This window comes from Neophocaena asiaeorientalis, unplaced genomic scaffold, assembly GCF_003031525.2.
Source record: "Neophocaena asiaeorientalis asiaeorientalis breed wild unplaced genomic scaffold, Neophocaena_asiaeorientalis_V1.1 scaffold433, whole genome shotgun sequence".
Classification (NCBI taxonomy): Eukaryota; Metazoa; Chordata; class Mammalia; order Artiodactyla; family Phocoenidae; genus Neophocaena; species Neophocaena asiaeorientalis.
Window position 1 is genome coordinate 1,226,748 of NW_020175040.1, and position 19,279 is coordinate 1,246,026.

Genomic DNA, 19,279 nt, shown 5'->3' on the forward strand with positions numbered 1-19,279 from the left:
CCGCTTTGTAGTTCCACCATGTCCGCGTCGCCCCAGCTGGCGAGAGGGAGGCAAGTGGAGGCAGCTGGGCCACCGCTTAGGTTCCGGCTCCCAGAGACGCTGCCCCGGCTGGTAATTTACGGCATTTAGGCAAAACCACTGCAGGTGTTTGAAAACAGCACGCCGCCGCCGCCCAATCGCGAAGCCGCCCATTCGCGAAACCGTCAAGATTGGCCGCGGCCCCGGCCAGGGCCCGAGGCCGCGCAAGCGCGTTGGCGGCCGGCGGAGCGACGCAGATGGGTGGCGTCATCGGGAGGCGCGATCCCGGGGCAAGTGACTGAGGCGCTGGGGAAGCGGTGGCGGCGGCGGCGGCGGCGGCGAGAGCGACTCGGGACGGTATGAGCGGCTGCGGGCTCTTCTTGCGCTCGGCGGCGGCGGCGCGCTTGGGCCGTGCCCTGGTGGCTTTCACCGCGAGTCGGCGCCCGCTGCGCACCAGTCCACCGAGCCAAGCTTTCGCCAAGGAGCTCTTCCTGGGCAAAATCGAGAAGGTAACGCCGAGCCCCGGCTGGCCATTGCCCTTCCTCCTCGCCTTTTGCCCTTTGCGGGAAGGGCCCAGTCGAGCCTGGTTAGAGTCCCCACACCTGCCTTAGAAACGAACCTGCGGGCCGGTGTGCTAACCCTGTGGCTCTGAGGAGCTATGGTTTTGACCTGTGTTCGAGGTAACGCCTGCCGGGACACCCTGGGAAACCCTAGGCGAGGTGGTCGCTAAGTGATCCGCAACTCAACACTCCGGCCGCGAACTGGGGGGGCTGGAGGGGGTTTCCTGTTTCCTAAGCACAGCCCATGCCGCTCCTCTCTCTGTTGGCTTCCACGGCCGAGTCTCAACGGCTCACCCCACCTTTCAGGTTCCCCAGAAGCCCGGCTCAAAGGTGCCTTCCCCGCCCGTCCCTTCCACGGGTCGCACGACCTAGTGTTACTAAGCACTCACCGGACTCTTATAGTCAGAAGGCTTGGATTTGACCTTGACTTTGTGACTTTGAGTCCCAGTTCTTTCAGCCTTAAAACGGAGCTTGCGATGTGTTCTGCGTCTCAGATGTGTTGTAACGAGACGTATATACGTGGAAACGCTTTCTAAACTGTTAAGATGCGGTACAGGTTCATGAAGCAGCAAAATGAGTGGTCGGTGCTGGCGTCAACACCTGCTAGTCTTGTGACCTTGGGCTAATAGCTCCTGTGAAGTGCCTCAGTGCTCTCATACAGAAAATAGGAGTAAAAACAGCCCTCGCCCCCTCCTACAGGTGGCCCACAAGCCAAAGAAGAATGTGTGTAAAGTGCTTTGAGCTTGGCTGGAATGTTGACTGATTCTCTATTACTTTAGGAGTTATTCCCTGTTTTTTCTAGGACATTCTCTAAGGTCGTCAGACACGGATGCAGACACTCTGACTGGAGTGGTTTGCCCTGCTAGAAGTAGGAAGCTAGGTCTTAAAAGTTTAGGAAGCCGTTTCCTCCAGAACCTGGGGCTGTGTGGTGCTCTGTCGTGGGACCCCCGTGGCTCCCAGCAGCTTGGGGAAGAAAGAACACACATTTTTCTGTTACCGACCAGGGTTTTTGGCCTTCCCCAAGAGATAGAAATTTACTAGAGGCCAGACAAGAAATTCAGGCAAGGCTTTATCGGGGCCTCTGCTGCAGCAGGGGGGAAGAAGAACAAACAGCATGTTCCCTTGCTCGCTCAATCCCCGAGAGGGGCAAACTAGTTTCTTATATGGGGTGAGGGTAGAAATGTGTCCAGGGGTCAGGCCGGAGGGGTGGCTTAGGTGTTTTGTCCACCCCTTAGGTGGTGGTGTGTGCAGGGGGCATGTGGGGTACCCTGTTTTTGCTCCAGGCTCTTCAAAAGTGGCAGTTGGTTTTTTTTTTTGGTCTTTTTGTATCTGTTGGATCCAGAATTTGCCCCAGCTGCGCATGCACGCAGTTATTTTTAGTCCCATACAGCTTCTTTGTGTTTTGTTGCTCAAGGAGAGGTGTGTCCAGGTGCAGTGATTGCAGCACTGCAGCAAAGAGTCCCAGGTCCCAGCCTGTCTCATTTCATGCTCCTCTTTCTCCAAACCTATGGCGCCACCTCCCCCATCCGCACTCTCACCTGTCGGCTTTGCTTCCTGTTTCACTGAGAAAATACACGCAGTCAGGTAAGAACTTCTACCACCACGCTTACCCCCTCCTCCCCACATGTGTGCCCGTGTGGTCTGCGTTCTCTGCATTGATGTGGGGAACCGTCCACTCCCAGCAAAGGCCAACTGTACCCCAAGCTTTCTCAGCTACTCAAGGACATTGATTCCTTCTTGGCTCCTTGACAAGTCCAAACATTAGACAACATTTCCAGCCAGCTCAGTCGGAGTTGAAGTTTTCTAAGGCTTAGTCTGTGGACTTCTCTTTTCATCTACAAGCATTCCTCTGATAATCTAATTCAGTATCATGCTGTCAGTATCCAGAAGATGCACGTTTACTTCTCCAGCTGAGATTTCTCCCCTGAACTCCATACTCTTCATATCTACCTTTCTACTCAAAAGCTACACTTGGATGTTACTAGGCATCGCCAGTCAAGCCCACCCAAAGCCGAGTTCCTGGTCTGTCCACCCAATCCTGTCTTTCCTCCCGCTCTTCTTATCGGAGAGGGTGGTGACTCTGCTGTTCCACTTGTTCAGGTCAAATACCTGGAGTCAGCTTTGACACCTCCTGTTCTCATAAGCCACGTCAAATCCAACAGCAAATGCCGTTTTCTCTACGTTCTGGTTCTATTTAGAATCTGACAGCTTTTAAGCACTTCCGCCGGTACTTCCCTGGTTCAGGCAGACATTGTCTCTCTCAGCATTGTTGGGGTTTGAGCGGCAACGTGGTATCCGAGATGCTTAGAATCTCGGAGTAGAAGGAGACCTTCATGATCACGCAGGCCAGCAGTTGTCCCCCTGCCCTCAGTAGGACCCAGGCTGTTCCTGAGAGCACCCCGAGGGCTGCTGCAGGGACTAGCAGGGGAGTCAAGTGGGAGGGATCTGCGTGACTTTTCTCCCCGTTCACAGCCTCAGCCAGAGCAGCTTGGCTTGCATCTGTTTTGCATATTTGGTTTCTGCACTGGATTTATTTGAAAAACCGGTTGTACTTTCAAAAATTTGAAAAGTGCTGATGAAATTGAACCCATCGCCCATGAGGCACCCCATTTAGACTCTGAACACTGCCGTCAGAGATTTGTTCTCACATGTGCACGAGATCTCTCTCCTGGGGACAGTTGTCCATTGGTTGCAGTTGAGGCCACCTGGTTCCCAGCCTGTTCTCTCCTCTCACCTGGCTGCTCGCTGGTACCAGAATCATCTCCCTCTAACACAGCCATTGCACCAGGCCCAGGTGAGCCCGTGCAGGCCGGCGCAGTGGACGTGGCCTCTACATTCGGCTAAAGAGCCGGCTTTGTTCTAAGCGGCTGCGGGGTGGTGACAGCTCAGTGTAATTTCCTTGTAGACCACCTTAGGGGCAGGGTCGAAGGTGGCCTGGAGGCAGGAATTCTTTTAAGTTTGGGCATGGCACCCACCTATCACCTGTACAGGTGGCCGGAAAGAGGAAAGTAGATTTGGGAGCCTGTAACTAGAGTGGCTGATTATTTACAGGGCTCTAGAGGAGACAGGACTACTCTGCTTTGAAGACCTTTCTCAAGACGCTTGGTGAGAGGTGCTGTGAGGAGAGGCAGGGCCCCTGGGGGCGGCTTAGGGCCTGGGACATCACTTCTCAGCAGGTGTCAGTCAAATCCAGATACTCGGGTCACGCTGGCAGCTAACGGGGAGGGGGGGGAGGGTGGAGCCCAAAACCAGAGGGCACAGCGGGATGATTTTAGGCAGCATATAGCGATGGCCTGGTTGGGAATCCAGGGTCAGTTGGAAACATTGTCCACTCCTCTGTCAGTTTGAGGTAGACTTGAAACAGAGTCGCTTTCCAGGCTGTGGGGACAGGAGCAGAGCCAGTACCCAATACAGATAACTGCAGCTATTTCGTGTTCAGGACACCTCATCTCCTTTGAGCCTCACAGCTGCCTTCTGAGGCGTCACTTGTAGCAGGAGAGAAACTGACACTGAGAAGGGATGTGACTTGCCCATCACAATCTAAGAATCGGCAGAGCCGGGGCTGCATTCCGGGTGATCTGGCTCCTCGGCTGGGCCTCCTCTGGTGGCCCTGCTCAGCGCACGGAGCAGGGCTCATTAGGCGGGACGGGCGGGTGCTGGAGCAAGCAGCCAGGTGGGAACCCGGCAAGATGTCAGACCCGTGACCACAGTACGTTCTTGTCGGTGGCAGCGTCTTTGAGCTCACAGGATAACTGAGGTGGATTTCTGTGTTCTGGTAATGAGCTTGCTCATGCATTATCTTACATGGTCCTCACAACGACCTTGAGTAAATATTACCTGCTCATTATAGGTGAGAAAACGGCAGTGTGGACAGGTGATGGGATGTGACTAAGGCTGCCCAGTTAGTAAGCTGCAAATCAGGGCCCAGACTGGGGTTTGAAATGTTAGTCCAGGCTCTCTGCTCCATGGGGCAAGCTGACCAAAATTAGGAACAATTTTGGATCAGGGAGGAGGATGAACCAAGGTGCTGGAGTCTAACGCCATTCCTTGTCTTAAGCTCCTTCTGAAGTTTGCTTTCCGGTTCCTACAGCGAGTAAGGCCCTGCCCGCCGATGTGGAAACTAGCAAGTCTTTTTCCTTCCCTTAGGGTTGATATTGCAACTATGGGAGGTTGCCAAAACTGAAATTTTTACTACATGTTTATCATTTTTAGAAAGAAGTTTTCCCATTTCCGGAAGTTAGCCAAGATGAACTTAATGAAATTAATCAGTTTGTGGGACCTGTAGAAAAATTCTTCACTGAAGAGGGTATGTATGATTTTCTTTATCATTACCGATTTCCATTTTAATGGCAATGCTTTGATACTTATATGAGGAGCAGTGTACGTTAATCATGGAGAAATAGTACTATCGACATATTTTGCTTAAAAGATCGTTCCAGGGCTTCCCTGGCAGCTCAGTGGTTAAGAACCCGCCTGCCAATTGCAGTTGGACACGGTTTGAGCCCTGGTCCGGGAAGATCCCACATGCTGCGGGGCAACTAAGCCCGTGCGCCACAACTACTGAGCCCGCATTTTACAACTACTGAAGCCCGCACACCTAGAACCTGTGCTCTGCAACAAGAGAGACCACCGCGATGAGAAGCCCGCACGCCGCAACGAAGAGTAGCCCCTGCTCACTGCAACTAGAGAAAAGCCGGCACGCCGCGATGAAGACCCAACGCAGCCAAAAATAAATAAATAAGTCCAACTGCTCTTTAATTATATGATATCTAGTTCAGTGCCCTTTTTTTTGGGGGGGGCTGCATGTGGGATCCAGTTCCCTGACCAGGGATTGAACCCAGGCCCCCTGCATTGGGAGCACAGAGTTTAAGCCACTGGAGCATCAGGGAAGTCCCGACTTTAGTGCTTCTTAATTTATCTATGGTGAAGGACCAATTGAAACATTTCAAACTGTTGCAGGCTAACACTTTTGTAAAATACAATAAAAATGAACAATTCGAAAAATGGAATTAAAAAACATACAAAATACATCGATCATTGCTTGGTTGTGTGGCAATGTAAAATTGCTGTAAATGTTTCTGAAGGTTTAATCTTGATTTCTGTACTTAGCTTGTTAGGAACCAGGCATGATCTAGGGACCAGACCATAGGTTGAGGGCACCAGTGTGGAGTGCAGGGTCCCTCACTCAGGGGTCACTGACCTTAGTGAGGGTAGTGACCTCTGCCTACGGGAGTCCCTTAGGGGGTTGAGCAATGACAGATTGACAGCAGTGCTTCCCCACCGCTCAGGACGCCAAGGAGTTTTGTTTGTGTGGGTTTTATCTATCAACTGGTGCCTTTTTACAAATTAAAACTGAGGAATTTTTAAAATGCTGTGTTCATTTATTACTTCATTTAAAAATAATAAGCCCATCACATGTTAACATAAACAATGTCTTTTTTCAGTTATTAAACTATTTTTTTAATTTTATTGGAGTGTAGTTGATTTATAATGTATTAGTTTCAGGTATACAGCAAAGTGTTTCAGTTATACATATATTCATTCTTTTTCAGATTCTTTTATCATATAGGTTATCACAGAATATTTTTTTGTATTTCAGGTGTACAGCAAAGTGATTCAGTTATAAATATATTCATCCTTTTTCAGATACTTTTATGATATAGGTTATCACAGATTACTTTTTTAACAAGGTTTTATTTATTTTTTATAAATTTATTTGTTTATTTTTTGGCTGCGTTGGGTCTTCGTTGCTGCGCACGGGCTTTCTCTAGTTGCAACGAGCAGGGGCTACTCATTGTGGTAACTTCTCTTGTTGTGGAGCATGGGCTCTAGGCGCGCAGGCTTCAGTAGTTGTGGCTCACGGGCTCAGTAGTTGTGGCACGCAGGCTTAGCTGCTCCGCGGCATGTGGGATCTTCCCAGACCAGGGCTTGAACCTGTGTTCCCTGCATTGGCAGGCAGATTCTTAACCACTGGACATCAGGGAAACCCTATAACAGATTATTGTGTAGAGTTCCCTGTGCTATACAGTAGGTCCTTGTTGGTTATCTATCTTATATATAGTAGTGTGTGTATGTTAATCCCAACCTCCTGATTATCCCTCCCTCCCACGTTTCCCCTTTGGTAACCATGAGTTTGTTTTCGATATCTGTAGATCTGTTTCTGTTTTGTAAGTTCATTTGTATCAGTTTTTTAAAATTAGATTCCATATAAGAGTGATATTTGTCTTTGTCTGACTTACTAGACTTTGTATGATAATCTATAGGTCCATCCATGTTGCTGCAAATGGCATTATTTCAATTTTAGTAATATTCCATTGTATAATACTGAGCAATATCCCATTGTATATGTGTGATATTCCATTGTATACGTGTACCGCATCTTTTTTTAAAAAATAAATTGATTTATTTATGGCTTCGTTGGGTCGTCGTTGCTGCGCGTGGGCTTTCTCTAGCTGCGGCGAGCGGAGGCTACTCTTCGTTGTGGTGTGCAGGCTTCTCATTGCGGTGGCTTCTCTTGTTGTAGAGTACGGGCTCTAGCCTCACGGGCTTCAGTAGTTGTGGCACACGGCCTCAGTAGTTGTGGCACAGGGGCTTAGTTGCTCCGCAGCATGTGGGATCTTCCCAGACCAGGGATCGAACCCGTGTCTCCTGCATTGGCAGGCAGATTCTTAACCCCTGCGCCACCAGGGAAGTCCACCACATCTTTATCCATTCCTCTGTTGTTGGACATTTTGGTTGCTTCCATGTCTTGGCTATTGTAAATAGTGCTGCAATGAATAAACAGTGTTTTTGATGAAGAGTGGCATTGTTTTACAGTTTCGGAAATTTTTTGGCTTATTGGAAGACGTTGGATTCTTAAATCTGTTTCTACATTTAATCTGTGATACAAACCACATAGGCCCTGGAAGACTCCACTGTAGGCTCATGAGAGAACTAGGATTAAAAAGGCAAAGAGCATCTTTCTTTTATTAAAATAGTTTTCTTCTGTGGACTCCCTGGAAGTCTGGCGGGTCCCCTGGGCACCCTTTGAGAACCGCTGATCTACAGAGCTATCATGTTTCTAGTTTTAAAAGTTGCTGAGTTGTGTATAAATACGTTTTGTTTCTATTCTATTTTTGTTCTAGTGGTTATCTTCCTACTCCTATCTGTTTTTAGTTCCTTAGTTCCTTGTTCTTCTGTTTATACTTGCTATCTCATTTGTCAGGCTTTTCTTTTTTTCTTCCTTTTATTGAGGTATGATTAATTTACAATAGATTACACATATCTAAAGTGTACAGTGTGATAAATTCTGGCATGTAAAGTGTACTGCCAAGGAATCATCCATACAGTTAACATAATACACTTACCCATTACCTCTAAAAGTTTTTTTTTAAGTTTAACAATTAAAATTTATTGTTAAACTTTTTTAAAATTATAGTTCATTTACAAAGTTGTGTTAGTTTCAGGTGTACAGCACAGTGATTCAGATATATATATATATTCTTTTTCAGATTCTTTTCCCTTATAGGTTGTTAAAAAATAGTGTAGTTCCCTGGGCTGTATGGTAGGTCCTTGTTGGTTACCTGTATTGTGTATAGTAGTGTGTAGGTGTTAATCCCAAGCTCCTAATTTATCCCTCCCCACACCTTTCCCCTTTGGTAACCGTAAGATTGTTCTCTATGTCTGAGAGTCTCTTTCTGCTTTGTAAATAAGGTCTTTTTTTTTCCCTTTTTTAATTGAAGTATAGCTGATTTACAGTGCTATGCCAGTCTCTGCTGTACAGCAAAGTGACTCAGCTATACACATATATAGGTTCTTTTTTTATATTCTTTTCCATTATGGTATATCACAGGATATTGAATATAGTTCCCTGTGCTATATGTAGGACCTTGTTCTTTATCCATTGTATATGTAATAGTTTGCATCTACCAACCCCAAACTCCCAGTTCATCTCTACCCTCCACCCCTGCGCTGGGGCAACCACAGGTCTGTTCTCTATGTCTGTGAGTCTGTTTCTGTTTTGTAAATAAGTTCATTTGTGCCATATTTTAGATTCCCCATATAAGCGATGTCATACGGTATTTGTCTTTCTTATTCTGACTTACTTCACTTAGTATGATAATCTCTAGTTGCACCCATGTTGCTGCAGATGGCATTATTTCATTCTTTTTTATGGCTGAGTGTATTCCATTGTGTACATGTACCACATCTTGATCCATTCATCTGTCAGTGGACATTCAGGTTGTTTCCCTGTCTTGGCTATTGTGAATACTGCTGCTATGAACATACGGGTGCATGTATCTTTCTGGATTAGAGTTTTGTCTGGATATATTCCCAGGAGTGGGATTGCTGGGTCATACGTTAATTCTATTTTTCGTTTTCTGAGGAACCTCCATACTGTTCTCCATAATGGCTGCACCAATTTACATTCCCACCAACAGTGTAGGAAGGTTCCCTTTTCTCCACACCCTCTCCAGCATTTGTTATTTATAGACTTCGTAATGATGGCCATTCTGACCAGTGTGAGGTGGTACCTCATTGTAGTTTGATTTGCATTTCTCTAATGATTAGAGATGTTGAGCATCTTTTCATGTGCCTACTGGCCAGCTGTATGTCTTCTTTGAAGAAATGTCTATTTAGGTCTTCTGTCCATTTTTCGCTTGGATTGTTTTTTTGTCGTTGAGTTGTATGAGCTGTTGGTATATTTTGGAGATTAAGCCCTTGTCTGCCCCATCATTTGCAAATATTTTCTCCCATTCCATAGGTTGGCTTTTTGTTTTTTTTATGGTTTCCTTTGCTGTGCAAAAGCTTGTAAGTTTGATTAGATCCTCTTTGTTTATTTTTGGTTTTCTTTCTGTTGCCTTGGGAGACTGACCTAAGAAAACATTGGTAGGATTTATGTCAGAGAATGTTTTGCCTATGTTCTCTTCTAGGAGTTCTGTGGTGTCATGTCTTATGTTTAAGTCTAAGCCATTTTGAGTTTATTTTTGTGTATGGTGTGAGGTTGTGTTCTAACTTCATTGATTTGCATGCAGCTGTCAAACTTTCCCAGCGCCACTTGCTGAAGAGAAAGTCTTTTTCCCATTTTATATTCTTGCCTCCTTTGTCGAAAATTAGTTGATCATAGGTGTCTGGGTTTATTTTGGGGCTTTCTATTCTGTTCCATTGATCTGTATGCCTGTTTTTGTACCAATAACACGCTGTTTTGATTGTAGCTTTGTTTTGGTTTTTTTTTTTAATATTTATTTATTTGGCTGCACTGGGACTTAGTTACAGCATGCAGGATCTTTGTTGTGGCACACAGGATCTTTAGTTGTGGCCTGTGGGATCTCTAATTGCAGCATGCAGGACTTGGTTGCCACATGCAAACTCTTAGTTGTAGCATGTGGGATCTAGTTCCCTGACCAGGGACTAGACTAGATCTAGTTCCCTGACCAGGGACTAGCCACTGGACCACCAGGGACTAGCCACTGGACCACCAGGGAAGCCACTGGACCACCAGGGAAGTCCCTGTAGCTTTGTAGTATTGTCTGAAGTCTGGAAGAGTTATGCCTCCTGCTTTTTTTTTTCCCCCCCCCTCAGGATTGCTCTGGCAATTCTGGGTCTTTCATGGGTCCATATAAATTTTTGGATTATTCTACTTCTATGAAAAATGTCATGGGTAATTTGATAGGGATCACATTAAATCTGTAGATTGCTTTGGGTGGTATTGCTATTTTAGCAATATTAATTCTTCCAATCCAAGAGTGTGGGATATCTTTCCATTTCTTTGAATCCTCTTTTATTTCCTTTATTAATGTTTTATAGTTCTCAGCGTGTAAGTCTTTCATCTCCTTGGTCAGGTTTATTCCTAGGTGTTTTTTTTTTTTTATTGGTGCAATTTTAAACGGTAGGTTTTTTTTTTACATTCCCTTTCTGGTATTTCATTGTTAGTGTAAAGGAATGCAACTGATTTCTGAATGTTTATCTTGTATCCTGCTACTTTGCTGAATTCATTTATTAGATCTGGTAGTTTTTGTGTAGAGTCCTTAGGGTTATCTATATATAGTATCATGTCATCTGCATGTAGTGACAGTTTTACCTCTTCCCTTCCAATTTGGATGCCTTTTGTTTTTCTTGTCTGAAGTCTTTCAGCTTTTCACCGTTGAGTATTATATTGACTGTTTGTATTATGTTGGGTATTATATCGGGATTTCTCATAAATGGCTTTTATTATGTTGAGATATGTTCTCTCTATTCCCACTTTGGTAAGAGTTTTTATCATGAATGGATGCTGAATTTTGTCAAATGCTTTTTCTGCATCTATTGAGATGATCATGTGGTTTTTTACTTTTCTAATTTGTATGACATTGCTTGATTTGCATATGTTGAAGCATCCTTGTGAACCTGGGATGAATCCAACTTGGTCGTGGTGTATGATGTTTTTTATGTGTTGTTGGATTCGGTTTGCTAATATCTTGTTGAGAATTTTTGCATCTATATTCATCAAAGATATTGACCTGTAATTTTCTTTTTTTGGTGGTATCTTTGTCTGGTTTTGGTATCCAGGTGATTGTGGCTTCACAGAATGTCTTTGGGAGTGTTCCCTCCTCTGCAGTCTTTTGACAGAGTTTGAGAAGAATCCGTGTAAGTTCTTCTTTGTATGTTTGGTAGAATTCACCTGTGAAGCCATCGGGTCCTGGACTTTTGTTTTTAGGAAGTTTTTTTTATTACCGATTCTATTTCTCTTCTAGTGGTTGTTCTGTTCAAATTACCTATTTCTTCTTGATTAAATTTGGTGGGCTGTATGTTTCTAGGAGATTGTCCATTTCTTCTAGGTTGTCAAATTTGTTGACATGTAATTGTTCATAGTATTCTCTTATGGTCTTTTGTATTTCTGCAGTATCAGTTGAGATTTCTCCTTTTTCATTTCTTGTTTATTTGGGTTCTCTGCCTTGTCTTGGTGAGAGTGGCCAGAGGTTTGTCAATTTTGTTTACCCTTTCAAAGAACCAGCCCTTATTTTTGTTGATTTTTTTCTATTGTTTTTTTAATCTCTAATTAGTTTATTTTCACCCTGATCTTTATTCTTTCCTTCCTTCTACTGATGTAAGGTTTAGTTTGTTCTTTTTCTAATTGTTTTTAGGTGGTAGGTTAGGTTGTTTACTTGAGATTTTTCTTGTTTTTTGATGAAGGCCTGTATCTCTACGAACTTCCCTCTAAGAACTGCTTTTGCTGCGTCCCATAGACTTTGCATAGTTGTGTTTTCCTTGTCATTTGTCTCAAGGTATTTTTTAATTTCCTTATTGACCCATTGGTGTTTTAGTAGCATGGTATTTTGTCTCCATGTAGTCTTTTTTCTCGTTTCTTATCCTGTTGTTGATTTCTAGTTCCATGCCACTGTGGTCAGAGAAGATGCTTGAAATGATTTCTGTACATTTCTTTTTTTGGTGGTATCTTTGTCTGGTTTTGGTATCCAGGTGATTGTGGCTTCACAGAATGTCTTTGGGAGTGTTCCCTCCTCTGCAGTCTTTTGACAGAGTTTGAGAAGAATCCGTGTAAGTTCTTCTTTGTATGTTTGGTAGAATTCACCTGTGAAGCCATCGGGTCCTGGACTTTTGTTTTTAGGAAGTTTTTTTTATTACCGATTCTATTTCTCTTCTAGTGGTTGTTCTGTTCAAATTACCTATTTCTTCTTGATTAAATTTGGTGGGCTGTATGTTTCTAGGAGATTGTCCATTTCTTCTAGGTTGTCAAATTTGTTGACATGTAATTGTTCATAGTATTCTCTTATGGTCTTTTGTATTTCTGCAGTATCAGTTGAGATTTCTCCTTTTTCATTTCTTGTTTATTTGGGTTCTCTGCCTTGTCTTGGTGAGAGTGGCCAGAGGTTTGTCAATTTTGTTTACCCTTTCAAAGAACCAGCCCTTATTTTTGTTGATTTTTTTCTATTGTTTTTTTAATCTCTAATTAGTTTATTTTCACCCTGATCTTTATTCTTTCCTTCCTTCTACTGATGTAAGGTTTAGTTTGTTCTTTTTCTAATTGTTTTTAGGTGGTAGGTTAGGTTGTTTACTTGAGATTTTTCTTGTTTTTTGATGAAGGCCTGTATCTCTACGAACTTCCCTCTAAGAACTGCTTTTGCTGCGTCCCATAGACTTTGCATAGTTGTGTTTTCCTTGTCATTTGTCTCAAGGTATTTTTTAATTTCCTTATTGACCCATTGGTGTTTTAGTAGCATGGTATTTTGTCTCCATGTAGTCTTTTTTCTCGTTTCTTATCCTGTTGTTGATTTCTAGTTCCATGCCACTGTGGTCAGAGAAGATGCTTGAAATGATTTCTGTACTCCTATTAAACTTGCTGAGCTTAGTTTTGTGCCCTAGGATGTGGTCAGTCCTAGAGAATGTTCCATGTACGCTTGAAATGAATGTATATTCTGGTTTTTTGTTTTTTGTTTTTTTTTTGTGGTACACGGGCGTCTCACTGTTGTGGCCTCTCCCATTGCGGAGTACAGGCGCCACCTTATTGATTCTGTCTGGAAGATCTGTCCATTGATGTGAGTGGGGTATTAAAGTCTCTTACTATTGTATTCCTATCCATTCTTCCTTTATGTCTGTTAGTGTTTGTTGTATGTATGGGTGGTCCTATATTAGGTGCATATATGTTGATGAGTGTAAAATCTTCTTGTACTGATCCTGTTATTATATAGTGTCCTTCTTTATCTTTCTCTATAATGTTTGCTTTAATATATTTTATCTGATATGAGTATTGCAAATCCTGCTTTCTTGTCATTTCAGTTTGCATGAAATATATTTTTCCATCCCCTCACTTTCAATCTATGTGTTAGCCCTCAGGTGGGTCGCTGGTAGGCAGCATATGGTAGGCTCTTGGGTTTTTTTATCCAGTTTGCCAGTCTCTGTTTTGATTGGAGCATTTAGTCCATTGACATTTAAGGTAATTACTGTCACATAAGTATTTATTGCCATTTCAAACCCTGTTTCTTCTTTGTTCCCTTTTCTTTTTTTCTTTTTGAGGTTTGATGATTTCCTTTTATGCTTGTGTTCTCCTCTACTAGGTTTTTGTGAATCTATAATATGTTTTTGATTTGTGGTTGCCCTGTTTCTCAATTATTATATGTTAACTCTTTCCTATATCTGCTTTCTTTAGACTGATAGTCATAAAGGCTCAAACACATTCTAAAAAAAAAAAAGAATCTGCATTTTTTTTACTCCCCTTCCCCACATTTTATGATTTTGATGTCCCTTTTTGCATCTTCATGTTTATCCTTTTGCTATTCGTTGTGTTTATCATTGCTTTCACAAATAGGTTTTTTTCTTTTCTTTTTGATCTGTATACTGGCTGATTTACGTGATTTACTTCCAATTGTGTTTTCCTCTCTCCTATTTCTTCCTGCTTCCTTTCTGTTTAGAGGTGATGACCTTTCAATATTTCTTTTAGGATAGGTTTAGTATTGCTGTATTTTTAGTTTTTGCTTGTCTGAGAAATTCTTGATTTCGCCTCCTATTCTTAATGATAATCTTGCTGGGTAGAGTATTCTAGGTTGCAGATTTTTGTCTTTCAAGACTTTGAATATATTTTGCCACTCCCTTCTGGCCTGCAGTGTTTTTGTAGAGAAATCAGCTGACAGCCTTATGGGGGTTCCTTTGTAAAGAAATGTTTTCCTCTTGCTGCCATTAGAATCCTCTCTTTAACTTCTGCCACTTTTATTATAATATATCTTGGTGTAGGTCTGTTTGGGTTCAACTTGTGTGGGACCCTCTGTGCTTCCTGTATCTGGATATGTTTCCTTCTTTAGGTTTGGGAAGTTTTCAGCCATAATTTCTTCAAATACATTTTCAATCCCCTTTTCTCTTCTCCTTCTGGAATTCCTATTATGTGTAAATTGACCCACTTTATATTATCCCATAGGTGTCTTATCTTGCTTTCATTTTTTTGCATTTGGTCTCCTGTCTGCTGTTATGATTGGGTAATTTCCATTAGTCTGTCTTCCAGGTCACTTATTCTTTCTTCTGCATTATTCATTCTGCTCTTCATTACCTTGAGCTTGGCTTTCGTCTCGGCAAATGAATTTTCTAACTTTTCTTGGGTCCTTCTTATAGTTTCTAGTTCATTTCTATGGTAATCTGAATTTCTGTCAATCACCTTTCTTAATTCCTTCAGTATTTTCATTATCTCCTTCTTGAACTCAGTGTCTATTTTTTTTTTTTTTTTGAACTCAGTGTCTATTTTTAAATATTTATTTATTCATTTATTTGGCTGTGCTGGGTCTTCGTTGCGGCATGCGGGATCCTTTAGTTGTGGTATGGGGAATCTTTAGTTGCAGCATGCGAACTCTTTAGTTGTGGCATGTGGGATCTAATTCCCTGACCAGGGATTGAACCCAGGCCCCCTACATTAGGAGCATGGAGTCTTAGCCAGTGGACCACCAGGGAAGTCCCTTGGTGTCTATCAGACTGGAGAGGTCTGTTTCATTGTTCCTTCAGGGGAATTTTCTTGGTCTTTTAACTGAGAGTGATTGCTCTGCTTCTTCATTTTGCTTATGTTTCTCTTCGTCTGTGAATTTAGGAGAAACAGTTACCTACTGTAATCTTGGATGGCTACTTATATGCAGGAGCGTCCCTGTGTAGCTCGTGTGGGTTTAATTTTTTTTTTTTGGCGTGAAGGCAGTTTTTGTTGTGGATGCTTGCTGTCTCTTTCCTCAGCATATGCTGGCTCATATCCCTTTGGTAGGGCCGTGCATGTACGCAGGTGCACAGCTCACGTGGGCTCCCAGGGAGGCGGGAGCAGTGGTTGGCTTCCGGGCCTGGGTCCCTCCGCAGCGGTGATGGCGGGTCACATGCCCCTGGGTGGTTGGCACCAGGTCGCAAGGTCCTCGGCAGGGTGAGGCACGCAGACTCCTGGGAAGGTGGGGGCAGTGATCTGTACCTGCTCCCAAGATCGTTGGCGGTGGCAGCAGCAGCAGCCTGCGCCCACCTCTGGAGTCCGAGATGGCAGCTTGCTCCTGCCTTTGGAGCTCATGTAGGCAGTGACCTGCCGCCTGCGAGCATTCGGAGAAAGAAGCTCCTATGGTGGGCCCGCCCCTCTCCTCGCACGCCCCCTAGCAGTGGTGCCTTGCCTCTCTGGCAAGCCCAGGCTTCTTCCTGGACTCCCTCAGTGGTGGCGCACTACACCCCGGCCCCCTCAGGCTGTCTTTATCCAGCCAATCCCGGTCCTCGCCCCAGGGTCTGAGCTCAGTAGCCCGAGCTTCAGTACCCAGCCGCCAGACGCCCCAGTGGGTAGTGACAATTGTTTCAGGCTCGCGAGTGCCGGTCGGCACCAACCCTTTGTGCAGGTCTCTTTCCACTTTGCTCTCTACACCGCTGTTGGTGTACTCTGCTCCAAGGCTTTGGAGCTCACCCTCCGTCCCCACCAGTGAGGGGACTTCCCAGTGTGCAGAAACCTTTCCGCTTCACAGCTCCCTCCCAGAGGCGCAGGTCCCATCCTGATTCCCTTCTCTCTCTTTTTTTTCTTTTTTCCTTTGTTCTACCCAGTTACATGGAGATTTCCGTGCCCTTTTGGAAGTCTGAGGTCTTCTGCCAGCATTCAGTAGATGTTCTGTAAGAGTCGTTCCACATGTAGAAGCATTTTTAAAATTTTTTAATTCATTTAAATTTAAATTTATTTTCTTAAGTTTTTCAAAACGTTTTTATTGTGGTAAAAGATACATAATAAAATTTAACTATCGTAATGATTTAGGAGTGTGCAGTTCGGTGATATTACGTACATTCACATTGTTGTGCAGTCACCGGCATTCATTTTCAGAGCTCATTTCATCTTCAGAACCGAAAACTTGTACCCATTAAACGTTACCTCCCATCACCCCTCTTCCCAGTCCCTGGCAGCTACCATCTGCTTTCTGTCCCTAAGGATGTGACTACTCTAGATACCTCACTGAAGTGGAATCATACAGTACTGTCTTTTTATAACTGGCTTATTTCACAGCTTAGTGTCCTCAGGGGTCATCTGTGTTGTACTGTGTGTCACCATTTCTTTTCCTTTTTAAGGCTGAATAATATTCCACGTATATATCTATATCATAGTTATATATCTATATGTCTGTTCACAAATCTATAATATCTATTCAATGGACTATATATGTCACATTTTGCTTACCCACTCATCTCTTGCTCGACATTTCAGTTGCTTCCACCTTTTGGCTATTATGAATAATGCTTCTATGAACATGTGTGTACAAATATTTCTTCAAGACCTTGACTTCAATTTTTCTTTAATATATTTATTTATTTATTTTTGGCTGCATTGATCTTCGTTGCTGCTCACAGGCTTTCTCTAGTTGCGGCGAGTGGGGGCTACTCTTTGTTGCAGTGCACGGGCTTCTCATTACGGTGGCTTCTCTTGTTGTGGAGCTTGGGCTCTAGGTGTGTGGGGTTCAGTAGTTGTGGCACACAGACTCAGTAGTTGTGGTGCATGGGCTTAGTTGCTCCAAGGCATGTGGGGTTTTCCCAGCCCAGGGCTCGAACCTGTGTCCCCTGCATTGGCAAGCAGATTCTTAACCACTGTGCCAACAGGGAAGTCCCGTAGATGTATTTTTTTTTTTTTTTTTTTTTTTTTTTTTTTGGCTGCATTGGATCTTCCTTGCTGCAGAGCACGGGCTCCAGTAGTTGTGGTGCACAGGCTTAGTTGTTCCATGGCATGTGGGAAGTTCCCGGCCCAGGGCTCGAACCTGTGTCCCCTGCACTGGCAGGCGGATTCTCAACCACTGGGCCACCAGGGAAGTCCCCCCGTAGATGTATTTTTGATGTATCTGTGGGGAGAAGGTGAGCTCCACGTCCTGCTCTTCCACCATCTTGATCCAATCCCTCAAGGTCTTTTGTATCATTTTGTCTTTTAACCCGTAAAAGTTTTCTTGTGCCCCTTTCATTCTCTCTCTGTCCGCAGGCAACCACTAATGTGCTTTCTGTCACTGTAGATTAATTTGCATTTTCTGGAATTTTATTTAAATAGATTCATATGTTATGTATGTTTTTGTCCAGCTTTTTTGGCCTAACTTTGCATTTCATCCGTGTTGTGTGCATCAGTAGTTCTTCTTTTTAATCAGTATGCATATACCAAAATTCGTTTATCCATTAACCTATTCATTGACAATTGGTAGGTATCCAGACTTTAGCTATCACAAAAAGGGATGTCGTGAACATTTTTCTGTGAGTCTGGTATAGACATGTGCTTGCATTTCTCTTGGGGAAATACCTAGGAATGGAGTGTCTGAATCATATGGTAGGTTCATGCTGAAATCTAAGAAAGTGCCAAACTGTTTTCCAAAGTGGTCACCACTTCACATCCCCACTAGTGCATTGGAGTTCCAGTTGCTCCACATTTTTGTCAGCACTTGGTATGGTCAGTCTTTTCAATTCTAGTCATTCTAGTGAGTGTGCTATGGTACCTCATCATGGTTGTAATTTTCATTGCCTTAATGACTAACAAGATGTTGGTCATCTTTTCATGTGCTCGTTTGCCATCTGTATGTCTTTTTTTGGTGAAGTGTCTCTCAGATATTTTATGCATTTTTTAGAAACTGGGATTTAAGACTTTTAATTGGTATATGTTTTACAAAAATTGTCTCCTGGTCTGTGGCTTGACTTTTCATTTTCTTAACAGTGTCTCAAAGAGCAAAAGTTTTTAATGTTGATTAGGTACACATTTTTTCTTTTGTAGTTCATGCTTTTTGTATTGTACACAAAATATCTACCAAACCCAAGGTCATGATGATTTTCTTTTTTTTTTTTTGGACGTCTTTATTGGAATATAATTGCTTTACAATGGTGTGTTAGTTTCTGCTTCATAACAAAGTGAATCAGTTATACATATACATATGTTCCCGTATCTCTTTCCTCTTGCATCTCCCTCCCTCCCACCCTCCCTATCCCACCCCTCTAGGTGGTCACAAAGCACCGAGCTGATACTAGGTTGCGTCCATGTCCTGGATATTGTAAATAGAGCTGCGATGAATATTGGGGTGCATGTGTCTTTTTGAATTATGGTTTTCTCTGGGTATGTGCCCAGTTGTGGAATTGCTGGGTCATATGGTAGTTCTTTTTGTAGTTTTTTAAGGAAAAGCTTGTGTTTCCTTATTTATTTTCATTTTGGATGATCTGTCCATTTGAGAGTGAGGTGTTAAAGTCCCCTACTATGAATGTGTTACTGTCGATTTCCCATTTTATGGCTGTTAGTATTTGCCTTATGTATTGAGGTGCTCCTGTGTTGGGTGCATAAATGTTTACAATGGTTATATCTTCTTCTTGGATCGATCCCTTGATCATTCGTCATGGTGATTTTCATTTATATCTTCTTTTAGAAGGTTTATATTTTTATCTGTTAACATTTAGATTTATGATCCATTCCCAGATAATTTTGTTCATGATGTGAGGTAACATTTGAGGATTTCTTTTTTGCATGTGGCTATCCAATCGTTGTAGCAACATTTATTGAAAGGATGATCCTTTCCCTATTTAACTGACTTTGATACTTCTGTCAAAAACCAGTTGACCATAAGATTCCCGGAAGATGGCAGAGTATGTAGCAGCAGGAATCTGTCTCCCCCCCAGACAACAGTTGCACTGGCAGAATCTGTGTGTTGTAACTGTTGAGGAGCTCTGGAGTCTGGATTGGGGGGCAGGGTGCCTGGACAAAAATGTGGTTAATTTCAATCAGTTTCAGCTCTGAGCAC

The 19,279-nt window shown here is 43.3% G+C and overlaps 1 protein-coding gene across 1 annotated transcript in view; it reads left to right on the top strand.

The window, feature by feature from the left end:
• Positions 1-297: 297 nt before the first annotated feature.
• Positions 298-19,279, top strand: part of ACAD9 (acyl-CoA dehydrogenase family member 9) — a 56,595-nt gene continuing 37,613 nt past the window's right edge. Inside the window, exons 1-2 of the mRNA XM_024763347.1 lie at positions 298-527; positions 4,791-4,884. Coding sequence (XP_024619115.1) covers positions 378-527; positions 4,791-4,884 — 244 coding nt within the window. The 5' untranslated portion in view covers positions 298-377. The remainder of the gene's footprint in view (positions 528-4,790; positions 4,885-19,279) is intronic.